This window comes from Varroa jacobsoni, unplaced genomic scaffold (genome assembly GCF_002532875.2).
Source record: "Varroa jacobsoni isolate VJ856 unplaced genomic scaffold, vjacob_1.0 scaffold_462, whole genome shotgun sequence".
In the NCBI taxonomy this organism is placed as follows: Eukaryota; Metazoa; Arthropoda; class Arachnida; order Mesostigmata; family Varroidae; genus Varroa; species Varroa jacobsoni.
The window spans coordinates 33,965-49,373 of record NW_019213364.1 but is presented as its reverse complement, the minus strand read 5'-3'; the positions used below and the strand labels follow the sequence as shown (position 1 = coordinate 49,373).

The 15,409-nt window shown below is 36.7% G+C and overlaps 1 protein-coding gene across 1 annotated transcript; it reads right to left on the bottom strand.

The window, feature by feature from the left end:
- Positions 1-1,388: 1,388 nt before the first annotated feature.
- Positions 1,389-10,531, bottom strand: LOC111260632 (poly [ADP-ribose] polymerase 2). Its single transcript, XM_022833539.2, has 10 exons — positions 10,293-10,531; positions 9,094-9,208; positions 8,620-8,853; positions 7,482-8,184; positions 4,903-5,213; positions 3,996-4,246; positions 3,527-3,752; positions 3,216-3,340; positions 2,718-3,004; positions 1,389-2,438 (listed from the first exon to the last, which is right to left on the bottom strand). The coding sequence occupies exons 2-10, from the start codon at positions 9,166-9,168 to the stop codon at positions 2,194-2,196; spliced, it is 2,457 nt and encodes an 818-aa protein (XP_022689274.1). The 5' UTR covers positions 9,169-9,208; positions 10,293-10,531; the 3' UTR covers positions 1,389-2,193.
- Positions 10,532-15,409: the final 4,878 nt, after the last annotated feature.

Sequence of the window (15,409 nt, the reverse complement as noted above, 5' to 3'; positions counted from 1 at the left end):
CTCACTTTAGGAAAACCGCGGGTCAACATATTCGTGCTCTGTAAAATGATGTGTTAGCAAGGTAGATGTAATGTAAGCCTTTCAGTGCGCGGCAGCTCCCGCAGCGAACATACTAATCTGCTTCATTAGCTAGGTATTTAATTAGTAGAAGCCCGCAAGCGGTACCACAGGGCGTACATGCCCTGACTTTCCCTTCAATTAAATTGCCAGGTATCTCTCAAACTAAAAAAATACCGATACTAATAATATTAAAGGAAATAAAGCTAAAGTAATATATTATATTAATTTGTAGAAATAGTATACTGCTACTAGTAATATAACTACAATTATGTAGTAATACTGCCTTGTCTATAATATTTGCAGTCAGTAGATTTAATTTTTATTTCCTACTGATTTAGTTTTCTGCGAATGTACTGCGGGCTAGGTTGCCAATCTTGAAAGCTTGAAAACTTAACAGACTACGATTTGAGCTGAATCAAACGGAGCAAGCAACAAGAGACCTGGCTTTCTTACAATGCTTCGAATCTGGCCTGACCTGCGGCCTAACCTCTAAGAAATGCACGGTGATCCTTCGTCACAAATGTTATCGGACAATACGATTGGTAAGGAGACAAACGATTATTTGGGTGTTATTCAAGAAAACCAAATACAAGATATGCACGCTTTAATGTACTTGTCGTGATTGGTACGTCATGGATCTCGAAAGAAGAAGTTACCACAAACAGAAAAATTGTCAATTTCTGAGGCCTCGTTCCCTCATTGTGCACCTAGCAATAATATTTTCGCGGAACTCTCTTGTTGTAGGGCCATCATGCGTTTCTCGTAATGAAGACAAACACTTCACTGTAAGCGGCTGTTGTTTTTCATCCTCAAATGACCTATAAAGATGTCATTTTTCGACAACTTACTTTATCATTGGAGATGTACTAAAACAAAAAATGATGCTCAAAAATATTCCTCAACAAGTTAGTTATTGATAAGAGGCGACCTGTTTAAAGCTCAGTTTCTTCGCATTTCACATCAGAAAACCAAATCTTTAGAATGAGAAGAAATCAGACGCTCATATTTTTATAATCTATAATTTCCTGGAAAATATGTTCATGATTTATCGAGTAGAAATGACTTATTAAGCAGTACGCTCGCCTTTCCTTTGACGTAGTAGTTCTGTGACCTAGATTGCGTTACCCATGCCAGCTGTACGAAACAGCCATGTTGCTCGCTTGCAAAATTACCTCTATATTATTATTATGTTATATGTCTTCATATTAGGTGCACACAAAAGTTAAGTCCAATATTAGAATATAATTTGCAAACAAACGTACCTTTACTGTGTATCCCTAGCGACTTCACTATACCGGTAGTTACTAGCAAAAAAAACACAAAAGAAATACCTTTACAATAGCATATGAGTTCATAAAGGCGTTTTATGTATTCAACAGAATATTAGAAATACATCAGTATATTCAAGAAGTACAACTCATATTTTTATAACATGCTCGATGAAAGGGTATTAGATCCGCACACTTAGCATCAGGGCTGTTAGAACTTGCTCACGTGACAACGTACATGACCGTGTGAATTATAGCTTTTACGACGAGAGGAGCACAAATGTCGATTCAAAACCAGATTTTTTCTTTTTTGAGATCCAAAAGCCCTAAAACATATCCGTCGTGCAGCCAGAATATACTCAGATAATCAATTAACTAAGATGTATACACAGTTTCAAATAGCTGCTTTCATTAACAAATATCATTCATATTATATATACGAAAGTTTACTATCTTTATGCTTGATAAGCACACATTTCCCTTCTTAGTACGAAAACAAATTTGTACCTCATAAACACGATATATAAAAAATTGCAGCATTTGTTGTAATATTTTTAGGTGGTGACTGAGTATTCTCTTGGGTATCAACTTAACACAGTCATGATAATGGTAATTCACAAATGCATGTATTACCACGTTCAAATTTTACAGGTACATGTCATAATATAATAATAACGATTTGAAAATATCCTCTAGCACATTATATTTTGCTAATACTAATTCCCATGTGCATAATCACAGTTTTGAAGGTTATTATTTTCTATCCTGAAAAATGTCCTGTCATATTGATAAACGTTGAGTAAGAGTTCACAAAATCACAATAAAAACAGCATACATTTTTATGATTTGCCAACGTCTGACCGTTTCAGTCGAAGGCAAATTTGATTCTGAGTAGATAACGCATTTTGATCTGACTAACATCATAAACAACGTATTCGTTGTAGTTAAGAATGTACGAGATATTGCGGCTTCCTCGTTTCTTCATATTGGATATATCGTGCAACTGTCCACATGGCACAGTAACTGGGTGTTTATCATCTAGACTGGGGATTTCAATGAAGCTGGTTTCACGCGGGACCATGTAACCCATACCCTTAACGCTGTGCTTACCTGCTCAATAAAAAAACGTAAAACAGAACACACAATGGTATCAGCGTATCTACTCAGAGACTCTGAAATTAAAGTTGAACTGTGGTTTAGAGAGAATAAGTTTCTAAAGCTATTTATCGGTACATTCCGAGCAACTCAAAATAATATAAATGCAAAGACTGATTCGCAATTGCAGAAACTAAATTGATGCGACTCATTATTATCCTAAACCACGACGACCCTCTGGATTACCTTATTAGACATCCTACAAGGGATGAAAAGAACTATTTAGGGTCTTACCTATTGGAAGCTCACTAGCCTCATAATTCGCCTCGTAAAGTTCATTGACTTCACCGAGGGCCACCTCACTAAGAAGCAGAATACCCTCGTTATGAGCTCGTGACGGAAAACAGTAGTTAGCAGACTTTGATGACGAATCAGCAAAGTAGACACCTTTACCAAACATGTAACCTGTTACTGGTGCTTCTGGTGGGGCTATTCGCAGACCCTGAGAAATGATTGAAGCCCAATTTGACAGGCGCGACCCATGCCAAAGTAGCATTCGATTTGGTATGCGCGAATTAAACCTGTAATCAAAATGTACATGCATAACAAGTTACAGTACTTATAACGGGTTAAAATATAATAGCATAACAATTGTATCACCATCATCCCAAGCGGCTTACAATTTAGGGATTAAAAGAGATAGAGCATGCGCTCGAAAACAAGCACGTCTCGTGTGATGACAATAACAGGCAAATGTTATTTATGGTCAAGTACTGCGTGGCTTAAGTTCACCGTTTAATCTCGTCAGGTTTCGAAATAGAGAAGGCGTCCTGAATGCACATGGTGTATTCATTATGAGTGGGTGCGTGTGTCACTTGAAGATACTTGTTAATGAGTCGTAACTCCGCCGTCGACACCTGTATCAAAAAAGGAAGGCATCTTGTTATAAACTTCATAAATTTAAGCGAACAAAACCTTTTACAAAGATTAACTATAAATATGGACCTAATTCTCCCGGTTCGAAATTCAATGCAGGACTTATTAACGTCACTTCCTATTTAATAAAATCGACCATTATAATCCCTGAACTTCTAGTTTCTTACCTTTGTGAGACGTGCACCCAGCGAGATATAATGACGATCGATTATATGCATATTGTCAGCAGAAATCTTGCGACGAAGCAATTCTATCGCGAACTGTACGTCGGTTAGTGCCTCGAGCAGCTCAACCTTCTGGCGGATCTCTTCATATGAGCGGATCAAGGGTGGAACCCGCATGCCGAAATCATGCGGGATACGTGTATAAAAGTCGTTACAGGCTTGATTCAACCTAATTGGCGCCAATGAAACTTGAAGAAATCAACAAATGCTTTCCCATACCGGTTCCATTAAGCATAAGCGCTGTACACGACAGAGCCAATATTTTACAGAACTTAAGGTTATTTTATTATATACATCCATGTGCGTAACTTGCTCATGTTTAATTTATATTTCTCATAGTTAAACTGTTTTGTTCACATAGTAAATTTAGGCCCGAAAATTGGAAAAGATAATTGAAAGACTCTGCACGAACCTTGTCCCACGTATACCGTTGGTAACGCAGTCTTCGATCACCTTCAGAGCAGCGTAACCAGCGGCGATTTGGTGCTTCGTCAGATTGCCTAGTGGGGTCTTCTGAGAATCGAATTTAAGTTCCTTAAGGACAACTTCCATCTTTTTTACATTAAAGATTAACTCAACAAAGCTTTTCAGGTCGAAGTCCAAGCAGCTAGGTTGCTCCTCTCGTTGTGTCGCAGTTATTTTTTCAACCTCCTTTTTAAGAGCCTGTTCAATCAATGTGCAAAAACAATTGAATGTAGACGCTACTGCTACTCTGCAGCCTCAGCACTGTACAATATAAAAGCAATTTAAATTTGGCCTTGTAGTGTCAAATGGTCGTTGTAATGACTGAAATTTTACCTTTGAAACCACTATATGGATTCTTAAAAGGCATTCAATATTTGGGAAAGATTTACTTTTTTTTCTTAGGGAGCCCGAGAATACCAACAAGAACATAGGCCGTGTAAGACATGCTATACATGTTTGTAAAAGAGCAAGGAGACTGATAGGCGGTGTAGCAGGCCATATAAATCCCTGTCTGCAACCATAGATACATCTAGCAATTACTTGATGTACCATTACGCATTTTTTGACAAAAGACTTCTTCTACATCACATAAAAATAGACACCGCTTCCTTGTTCGTTTTCTAGCTGCTTATGTTCGTCGACACGGTTTAGGAGCACGTAAGAGCATTAATAGTGCCGTAAATTAAGTTGACCTGATTAATTGCAGAAGTTGTTCATTTCATTCACAATTGTTGTTACTGTCGTTATTTTAAAAAAAAAAAACACGTAGTAAACAGTGTTCTGTGTTTAAAAACTGATACAATGACAATCTCGTATGTGGGAAGAGCATGTAGAAGGACCTCCTTTGTTCCCACCTGCGGATCTGTTTCATCAGCACAAACTTGGACGAGGTCGTATTTTCCCTTGACCTTAACGAACCCATGGCGCTCATCAAATTCGTTACACGTTTTGTCGAAGAACTTTTGTTTGAAGATTCCCTTAGCCTTGTCCAGGTCATCAGCACAGGGGATAAGATTGTTTCGACCCTTCTTACCGACACGACCCCAGCGAAACCAAACGTAATATTGATTTCGGTTGTTTGCCTTGGCCAATTGCAGTAGGTAGTACTTATTATTGTTGAATTCGACATTTGTCTGATTCAGCATCACATCATAGACATCTCCTTCTGCAGATAGACAGCACACAATAAGCAACAGTAGGTGCTAACAGAGTGCATTTGCATTCACTGTTATATTTTGTGTTACACTCCTCAGCTAAAACGATGTTGATTGACATTAGGGTAGCAATACCCAAGGATAAGGTTACCTAAAGTTGGACCGGTTTATTCTCATCAGTTATGACCAACACTAGCTAAGAAAACCGCATTAACAACGATACGCTGTCCTATGTAATGAAAATTACTATAGTAACGACAACAAGAATTAGTAGCTAATAATTTGACTAAAATGAAAATGCCCCAGGTGAACTATCGACACCTCGTTGAATGCCTATATAATAGGTGAATCTGAAAGGAAAAGATGTCTGTCCATAAATGCAAAACTTATAGAACTTGTGGAAACATAAAATAATGTTTCTATAAATCGTAATTCTATTATTATACATATTTCATCAGATCAGATCATTTTAAAACTAGAATATTAGGTGTCACATTGTGTGTAAAATTATGACATGCATTTTCATGGATACACACCTTGGCTGACCACAATCTGGAAGGAGTAAAATTAGATTAAATATATATATCTATATATGTTTATGTAAATAATAAAAATTCTATGTTGCGCAAGTATCGGTACGCAATCTCGGTGCAATTAATGCAAACTAAGCACCAGAATATTCACTAGAAAAAAAAATTACGTGAACCGTAAGGTTTTTATAATTAGATTATACATTAATATTTCACTGTTTTCGTATATACATGATATCGTATATATATTTGACACAGTTAGCGTGTATGTCTATACTGGATAATGAATTTCAGATATGCACGTTGGTCACTATTATAATGACACACCAATAACTTATTCACAGATAGTGGGTAATATTGACAGACCAGTAGGAATTGAGTAGCCAAATATCCTATCGTTTCCCGATATTACCATTGTTATTAATATTACTATAATATCTGTATATATAATATATATATTGATCGATTCGTAACACCAACGTGTCAATCTTCCAATTACTCAGGCGCACACAGTGTTCACAGTTCGGATTTTACTGCCACGTATGGCTACCATGCATAGAACAGTCTGTGCATGGACCGAACTAGAAAGGACTTTAAACTCTATAGTTGAATTTGTAACCCATAACAAATGAAAAACGTAGCCAACATACGAAATTTTCAAACGGATTTTCAGGACTCCGGTCAACCATTTTTATTATTATGGATCAACCATTATTATTGAGTTGAGACTGTCAACGACTGTCATTTCATTTAGCTTATGATGCTACACATGTTAATGAATTTTTGGTCCTAGCTAAGTCCTCTGCGTTTTTTTTTCGAATCTGACTCAACGTTTCAAAATCTTCTGATATTTTCAGACTACCAATGTTTGTCTTTGATTTGCTTGTCTTAGTTGTTCTCTAAGTAGCAACAGTATCTAAAGCTGTGGGTTCGCCGCAGGACAAGACCTTGCTTCAGATTAGAGTCGATAGGATCTTTATATTTTTTACGGGCGTCGCTACACCAGAGAGAGAGTTCTTAGAAAGCTCCCTGGCACGCTAGTATCAAGCTGTACTAGTCGAATATATCATGCCTTGATTAGTAATGAGAAGTATGGTTTATCTGCTAATTAAGCTTAAGGGCTGTTAAATTTCTGCAGTTCCGCTGCTACTGGTACTATCGTTATGAATTTTTGGTTGAATACACAAAATCACACCAGAAGATATATTAAATTTTGCCGAATCATATCACAGCCCTAATTGAGCCGTTAAAAGAAATACTATGAAATGCTCATTGTTAGTAAAATGAGTTATGTTTATCATATGCTTGCATAGGTTCCCATGAAAATTGATTATATGCTAGAACCTTTTCAGGTAATCCGTGCGTTCTTCTATTAATGTCTTTATGCTATAGCATTTACAAACTATTGACTGGTCTGTGGCATATCTTCCGTAAACGCTTAAAACTCCTTTAACTTATTGATTCAAAGACTGATATGAACAATATAAATAGCATGTAATAAAAAGGTTTTACTCTTAAACCTTTTATCTAAATTGCACCTCATCACCATCATCACGAGTAAAAAATCTATATTTATGCTATCTTTATCGATGTATGTCTTTCTCTATAGCAATATTTGGCCAACAATCAAGTCGAAGTATGACTATCAATAGCCTGACCTCCTTTACGAGTTCACAAGAGATATGCAACTGTTGCTATTTAAATAGGCAAAATATAGCCTATCTAACTTTCTTCACCAGAATCACTTACTTTCAACGTAAATGCTTGCCTGTCCTTGAAGGTCCACGCACTCGGTATCTATGGATCTACGTGTTGTGGAAGGATCAGTAGCATGTATAGGTTCTTCTTTTAACCTTTTTTCCGAGCGAAGTATTTCTCTTTTAGGGCGTCGCTTTCGATTACTGAGAGTGGCTACATCGTCCGATTCTCGTAACCGATTACTGTTTCGGCGATGTCGCCTACAAATAGTTTTCAAGTTGTTACCATTGTCCTCATTATTTTGGTCAACCGTCTCCTGTTTGACGATGACATTAGTGGCGGGAGTAGAAAACCGCTGTTCGTCTACTGTTTCGTCGTCATCGTAAATGGGCTCCTTCTTTACCCAAACAAAGCACTTATCCTCGCCTAGTGAGCCCTGGTTAGTGTTGGTGTCATCGGCTATGTGCGCTGGTGGCCTAAGGACAATCTCTGTCTCTTTCAGCTCATCCGCTGATTTGATGTTGGCAACAATAGTCTTTTTAAAATTATCTTTTTTTACTATGCCTGACTCATGTTTTGAGGTGGATGATGGACAAGGTGACTGCCCTTTTTTTAAGTACTTTGGATTTGCTCGTGGTTTATACTGCGGTTGGTCATCAACCCTTTCGAGATCGAGAAGCGGAAGTGGAAGGACGTTGATAACCGTTCTGGTGACAATCCGATTGGGAACGCTTGTAACTTTTACCGGGTTGACCTACATAATATAATGTCGACACAATCCTGATTAGTCATCTACTATACCTCTAACGGCAAATTCCGCTTTCTTGTACTACCCAAACCAGTCTTTAAGTTACCAATGCATTTCTGTATTTCATTGATTAGTGAAATGATTAACTTATTGTATTATGCTTATGATGATTCGCTTCAGCAACTAATATTCATTGTATTTACGCCGCTTATTAAAGATTCTGTATTTTTTGTAATGTGGAGAGACAATGAACTGCGCTTAGAATAACGGCGACCAGCCTAGGAACGGATAAACTTGCGAGATGTTAATAAAATGAGTGAGAGAACCTTACGTTGCGCAGATTCGTTTTTTATGATATCGTATTCAAGATATATAATAATTAATTAATAATAATATTTTTTATCTTCATCAGAAAAACAACTTGCATTACTTTCTCCGTACCTTTAAAGTTCCGAGATTGACTTGGTGCACATTATTCATTCGAGCGCTCTCGAGATCGCGAGCATTCTCAGCACACTGAGAAACGCCAGATATTCGCCAAACTACTTGATGGCCATCCGGTAAAGCTACTGCCTCGGCTATCTCACACCGCACTCCGCTAATAGTCTTGTCTTTCACAGTGTTTACTAACGGATCTACTTGAAACCACTGGCGCATGGTTAGTGGGCGGTACACCTAACAAAGGAGCAGGAAAACAAATATACATACATATCAATAGAAATAGCTAGAGAGTACAAAACTGTCGCGATCATCCTAAGACAAAAGCTTTCGCACTCCAGCGCTGTATGCACGAAACATGCGAAACGCACACAGACTAAATCAAATTCACTGCATGAAGATCGTTCTGAGATTAACTTTTCGTTGAGTCTAATATAAGCGGATATAGCGCTTAAAAAAAATGAGCTCTGCACTTACTTCTATGGCCATGAGGTTTGAGGCGTTTGTGGACATTTCTTTGCCATGTGATGGTTGCGACTTCTGGGAATTCATTTAGATAATGATGAATGCTTCCAAACGACAAAACCCTCGCCTGAAATTTGTAATCAAAGCAAATTTCCTTGCATAATTGCAATGTTTCTCATAGGACATTATGTTAAACTTAGCATTTTATGAATATGCTCCTAAGAATACGGGTGGAATTGTTTGACGACTATATAAGTCATCACTTAATACGGCGTTTAATTTTCAGAGTGATTTATTAATAGAAATATATTACTAAGATACAACCAAATATCATAAATAGCCTATAGATGAGAAGGCCAAACGAGCAGACAAAGTTGAGAAATTTGTAATACAGGGCAAGCATTTATTTGTTGACTTTTCTCAAACGCAATCAGTCACGACGAATACTGAGAAAGGTTAACTATACCATAGCCGAGAACTAACCAGCTGCTTATGAAGCCCAGTAATTTTCTATAGGTGATTAACACATAACTCAACCAACAAATTGTACCCTAAGAAGCAAGATTCATTGTTAATGCAATATCCACATTATATTCAGCAGCAGCTTTGAGAAAAATAGTGAGGTGATATTTCGCAAATCCAAAAAAAGAAACAATGATTAGAGATAAAGGTCTTTCCCGACAACTTACGTATGTATCACTCAAACGTAAAGTTATTTTGTTATATCAAATCGTTTTCCATTAAAAAGATCTAAGATATTTATACTTATAAACAATATTATAAACCTTCATGAATGAAAACGCAGGTCTCAAGATGCTTACCTTGACAGTTTTCTTATATTACAATGTACTTTTAATTTCACGACAATGCCTTAGATCTATTTAGTCTAGGTCGCTGCGTTCAAGCATATAACTAACAGACGGACACAAATAAGTTATTATCATAGTAAAAACAAGATGGGCAATTCAGAAACTCTTTTACGCTTTAAAGTCTCAAGAAAGCCACATTCGCTAACTCTTATCCAGCAACGTTCGAAACGCCAATTAAGTAATTGTTTGAATCAATTATACCACTTGGAAATGCCATACTGAAATTGCTACTGGTTAATTATTCAAACTGAAGTATATTTGTAACAATAGTAACAGCGTTATTTCTAAGTCTGATCGATAAACTAGTTTTGTTATTTGAAAAAACAGCAGTCACAAACTTGCCAGTAATAATGCTAGGCGTTAACTGTTTCTGAAGATTTGTTGCGCTTTGTTTCAAGCCGTGATTTGCATATGCAGAGTTACTAGACTTGGTTACTGCTAAAAGAGCCTAGCAACAAGAGCTGCTTTGCGAACGATATACGAAATTTTGACCGGTTATCTTCGACCTACAGAAACCGTTCAGCGAATAAAACACTAAGAAGTCAACATTACATACGAGAACAACAACGCGTAACTGAATGTGTCCGGTATGACTTGTTTGATTGAGTCAACCTCGTCTGCTAGCGCGGAAAAATTGTTATGGTAACGATGTTCTGTGTAATAATCTGAAAAAAGAGGCTTCTATTGAAACACATGGAACTGCATTGGACGCAGCGCAATATTACGCAAAAATCAGCAAAGATAAGATGAACATGAATTTCAACGAATAATATAATTATGCCAGTGTTGTTCAGTACCTCCGTCTTTCTTTATTCAATATAACTTATACGGTTGTTTCAAATCGTAAAACTTACTACTTACGAGAGAGTAAGTGTAAAATAGTATATTTCCCTCAGCTACGTTTCTGCATTCTTCTTAAATTTGTAAGGCAAACAATGGCGTAATTATAATAAAACGTGCTTGTACTATTAATTTGCGTTTTATTCTCTTGAAAGGTGCGCTTCTCTTTTGATACGCCGCAAAACCATTTCCCCAGGTATTTTCCTACGTATCGTAAACACTTCAGAAATTGCAGTTTCAAATAACACGCATCTTCTGTTGTAGCTTCAAAAAGATTATATGACTTTTTAATTCACAATAATAAATTGTTCCATGAACATGTTGTTGATTCCTTTAGGTCATGTTGCATAAACACAGTTGTGCTCTCACATCTTAAGTTAAAAAAATCTTAAGTTTGGTCATAACTAATGCATCTATGCCATTTAAATTCGAAAGCTTTTATCCTGCGAACGAAACCCCCAAATTTGTTTTCACCAGTGAAGGTTAAGCACAGCTCAGACTATGCCATTTTTAACTACATGAGACTGCTGAATCATTCTTCTATAGGTATGTATCACGCCGAACTGCTATCAAAGAGCACAATACAAGTTTATTGAGAGCAGCGTAGGTGCACGTATAGGTTGATAGAAAGGTCTTAGTACTGCTATCATGCAATACGCATGCAAGTATCACTCGTGAAGTGAATAGCGTTCGTCTAAATAATTAACTTTGGCGAGTTTATATTCCTCTGCAGCGAAAAAACCGAAGCAATTGTTGAAAAAGTAAGGTTTACTAAAGGACCAAGAAAAAAATATCGTCGCCATCGATTTGTAAAAAATTAAAAAGAAAGATAGGTTCAGTGTCTGTTGAAGCAAAGAACACACTTTCGTGACGTTTTAGTGAAGACCGATAATCATCATGACAATAGCTTCCGCTTTAACGTGTTTGTATATGTTTGCAAACAAAATGGCCCTTCAATTCGAAGAATCATTGTTAACCCAAGATAAACTAAAATGACTAAGATTCTATTTTCGATAGTGAGTATAATGCTAAATATGTAGATTTGAACTAAATTTGCAAAACCGTATATATTTTTCTATATCTAGGATGAGTATTTTCCCTGGATGATTTTCTTTCTTCTTTAGTGCATGTTTTCCATAAAGCTCACTTGAGATTGTTCACTCTTTCTTCTGATTAACTTAACAGTCGCTGAAAATTTGAGAGAAGTTTATATTAGAGGAGGGTTGTTTTTTTCCAGCCTTACAGAATAAACTAAACATTGAATTAGAGAGAAATTTTGTTACGCTTCAGTCGTTAAATTGTAATTTTTGTTCAAAAAATTAGAAATTGACGACCATCACATACTCTTTAAGTAGATGGAGACCTTTTTTCAGCAGTAATTTACTTCTACTTAAAGCGGGGGTGTAATGCTAGTTTAGGTGATATGCGGTTCTATTATTAATTATGAGTCACTTTACCGTGTAGTTAGCATAGTTCAATTGGCACAAGTAGCTTTCTTCTATTAGAGAGCACAAGATCATTTCGGACAAGTCAACCATTTTTAATAATTTGTTTGAGAACCGTTGGAAATTTGTGAAATATTTATTTTAGATACTGGCTTGTTTTTTCAAGCTTTACAAAATGAACAGTCTATTAAATTTTCTATGTTTCACTTTCTACGGTTTAGAGGTAAGAATAATGATTTTTACCGAAATGCTTCATAATATCAAAAAATAAGCGTGACCTACACTGAATTTTATTCTTGATTATGTGGAGGAATACTTTTAGAAAATAATTTATTTTTTAATTAAAAAATGTAATGGTAATTTATTTAAGTTAGGAAACTTTCTCGGCATACGGTTTATATTGTCAAGTGCTTTTTACATTGTGAGCGGGTCATACGGGTCAATTCGGTCTTTAAAAAGGTCAAAGATGAAATCATTTTTCTCCAAAAACAGATCGCCAAGGTTATAGAAATGCAACATATGGCAATGGAAGCACTATACTGCGCGACCCGAACTTCCAAAACGTCCACAGCTACGTTTGCAGGAGAATTGTACTAATAATTGTTTGAGCGTAATACATCGATCCAATAGAGCATGCATCCTAGACAACAAAAGGAAGGCTTCAATTCTGAAGGTACATATAGAGGTGCGTCGGAGAGACATAATTCGACAGCTAAACCAAAGGAGCCCACCTGTCACCTCAAAAGGTTCTCTTCAGTATGTCGAACACAATGTCAACGCATGTTCGATAAACGCCGACACCACAACCGGAAACGAGTGAACCTCCATGCGGATTTCCATATTAATAAAAAAGCGTATACTATCAGTGTGCACACCACTCTCTTGAATTTTCAAAGACTTCCCGACGAAGTAGAGACAATAGAAATTTTACAGCAGCGTACAAAATCTGTTTGGGTTTACATTCGCAATTTGAGGGTCATGCTAAGTTTTTTTTCAAAGAGCATGATGCATTCATTGCGTTCACGCTTTAACTGTAACATAATGAAGCAACTACTGAGAGATGAAATAACTGCAGCAGGGTGATGGAGTTACAAACACAAAATGAGAAATTGACTAAATTAAAAAAGAGTGACAGTTATAATCGAATGATTATGATACAATTCATGCGACAAAGCTTCAGAGAACTGTAACCAATCACCTCTGAAGGGAGGTGGGTCTGTAATCGAGCTACAACTTGCTAAGCTCAGTGTAACACGAACAAGTTATTAGAAGAAACCGATAATAATTGTCACTAGCCACAAAAACTGTTGGATCATTCCACTTGGAGTACGAGGTATGTTGCGCAGAAGAACTGTAAGGTAAGTGGGTCTAATAGATTTACTTATGTAGAGAAATAGAGTTTTTGCAACAGAACAGCTATAACGGTGGGCAGAATTTCAGGAGAATTGCATTCGGATGGCATAGGTCCGCAACTGAACGATCATTTATGTAAAATTAGCTAGAACGCGAATCTAATTCGTTCTCTTTAGGGTAGGCTGATCAAATAACTAACATTTACATCATCGTGATTATTAACGGATTATATAGGGCAGGGTAATTGCAACCGGATAATTGTCAATGTGGGCTTTTATTTACGCTAAAATTAGTAATCAGGTTCGTTAAATCAGTGGACAAACAGATACTAGGCGAATCCCGCGTGTCCGTCTTGTATACTATTAGTATAAAAGTACTCATAAGTGAAGCAGAAAAACTACCCTCTACGTAACTTCACTTAGGAAAACATTAATTTAAGTAACCGTCGTTATCGCTACGCAAACTCATACGATTGTGTCGTGCTAAAGTTAAACTGGAGTGGTTCCGGATGTTAACTAATAACGGTAGCGGCAGCATGCTCTACTTCGTACGATTGATGAGCCATCCGAGGTGTTAAATGCGCTTCTAACTACGATAATTGCTGCGAATCACTTCTTTACCGCCAGTAATAAAGAAAATAAATTCAATTTTTGCATGCATAGACATACGTGGAAATCATAGTCGATAAGACAGATTGTACCACTTTTTCGAAAACATCGTTCTGGTCCATATACAAGTTTATTCATAATAGCCATGCACAATACTATAGAATGAGTTTTTTGTTATTTTTATTTGCACATCTTAGTCTTTTTTAATTAGGGCCCCTTAACAGTCTACCTACTTAATCTCTCGAGAGACAATGGTTTACATTACATTTTAAATTATACTATGCACAGGAGTAGGTTGCTCCTTCGAGAACCCTTCTAGAAAACCAGAGCCCCAGACTTATTAACAAACCTAGACACGAATAATTTGTGTAACTTAAAACATAAGTTTTTCTTTATTAGAAAAAGCGTTGTTTACAATCCTACAAACAAAACCCAAGCTAACGTGCCACATTTTGTACCTGTTTTACGGGGTGCAATACTGATGCTAACCGAATATTGAGGCATTTAAGGTTATAACAGAAAGCGCATGATATTTTCTCCGTGTGAGGCGTCCGCCCTTAAAAATATCGTATAATAAAATTCGTTCTTATTTCACTAGGTGCGTTTAATTCTACTGCACAAACCAGTTTATAGGTGCCTCTATGCGTAGAGTTTAGTGACAATCCTAGAAGTATAGCCACCTCCATCTTCAACATAAAAATCAGCATTCAAAAATGACAAATTTGCACACTTACAACTGGACACAAGTGCACACACCCTGTATGCCGCTTATACAATAATTTGACAAGAACGAATTTTTTTTTAAAGAATTAAGTACTTAGTAGATTTTGGCTATATAAGATCTAGACGCACATACAAACTTCGGGATGCAGTTGGTAAATGTAAAAAAAAATACATAAGTTATGGTATTAGCTAAACCTAGGAGAATAGCTGAGAAAATACAACTATAAAGATAATAACAATTACGAAGGTTACGCATATTTTCTTTTTCTACGAATGGTTAGGTTGTCATTATGAAATTTAGCTGCATGGATTAAGACAACAGCACCGACAACTCAAGTCCCAATAGTTTGTCGATCGTAACTTCAATACAGCATCCGCGCAATCTGTCGGTCCGACAATGTTCCACTTCGTGTTGTAGCTGACGCGCCACTTATTTCTTTCGTCGTCCGTGTCATTAAATCATTCTATCCGCCAATCAGAGTGTGTCTGG

Coding starts and splice junctions, on each gene's coding strand:
- LOC111260632 (XM_022833539.2), bottom strand. CDS start 9,168: ATGAATTCCCAGAAGTCGCAACCATCACATGGCAAAGAAATGTCCACA. Junction 8,854..9,093: donor CAAACCTCATGGCCATAGAA/GTAAGTGCAGAG, acceptor CTCCTTTGTTAG/GTGTACCGCCCACTAACCAT. Junction 3,005..3,215: donor AAACCTGACGAGATTAAACG/GTGAACTTAAGC, acceptor TTTTGATTACAG/GTTTAATTCGCGCATACCAA.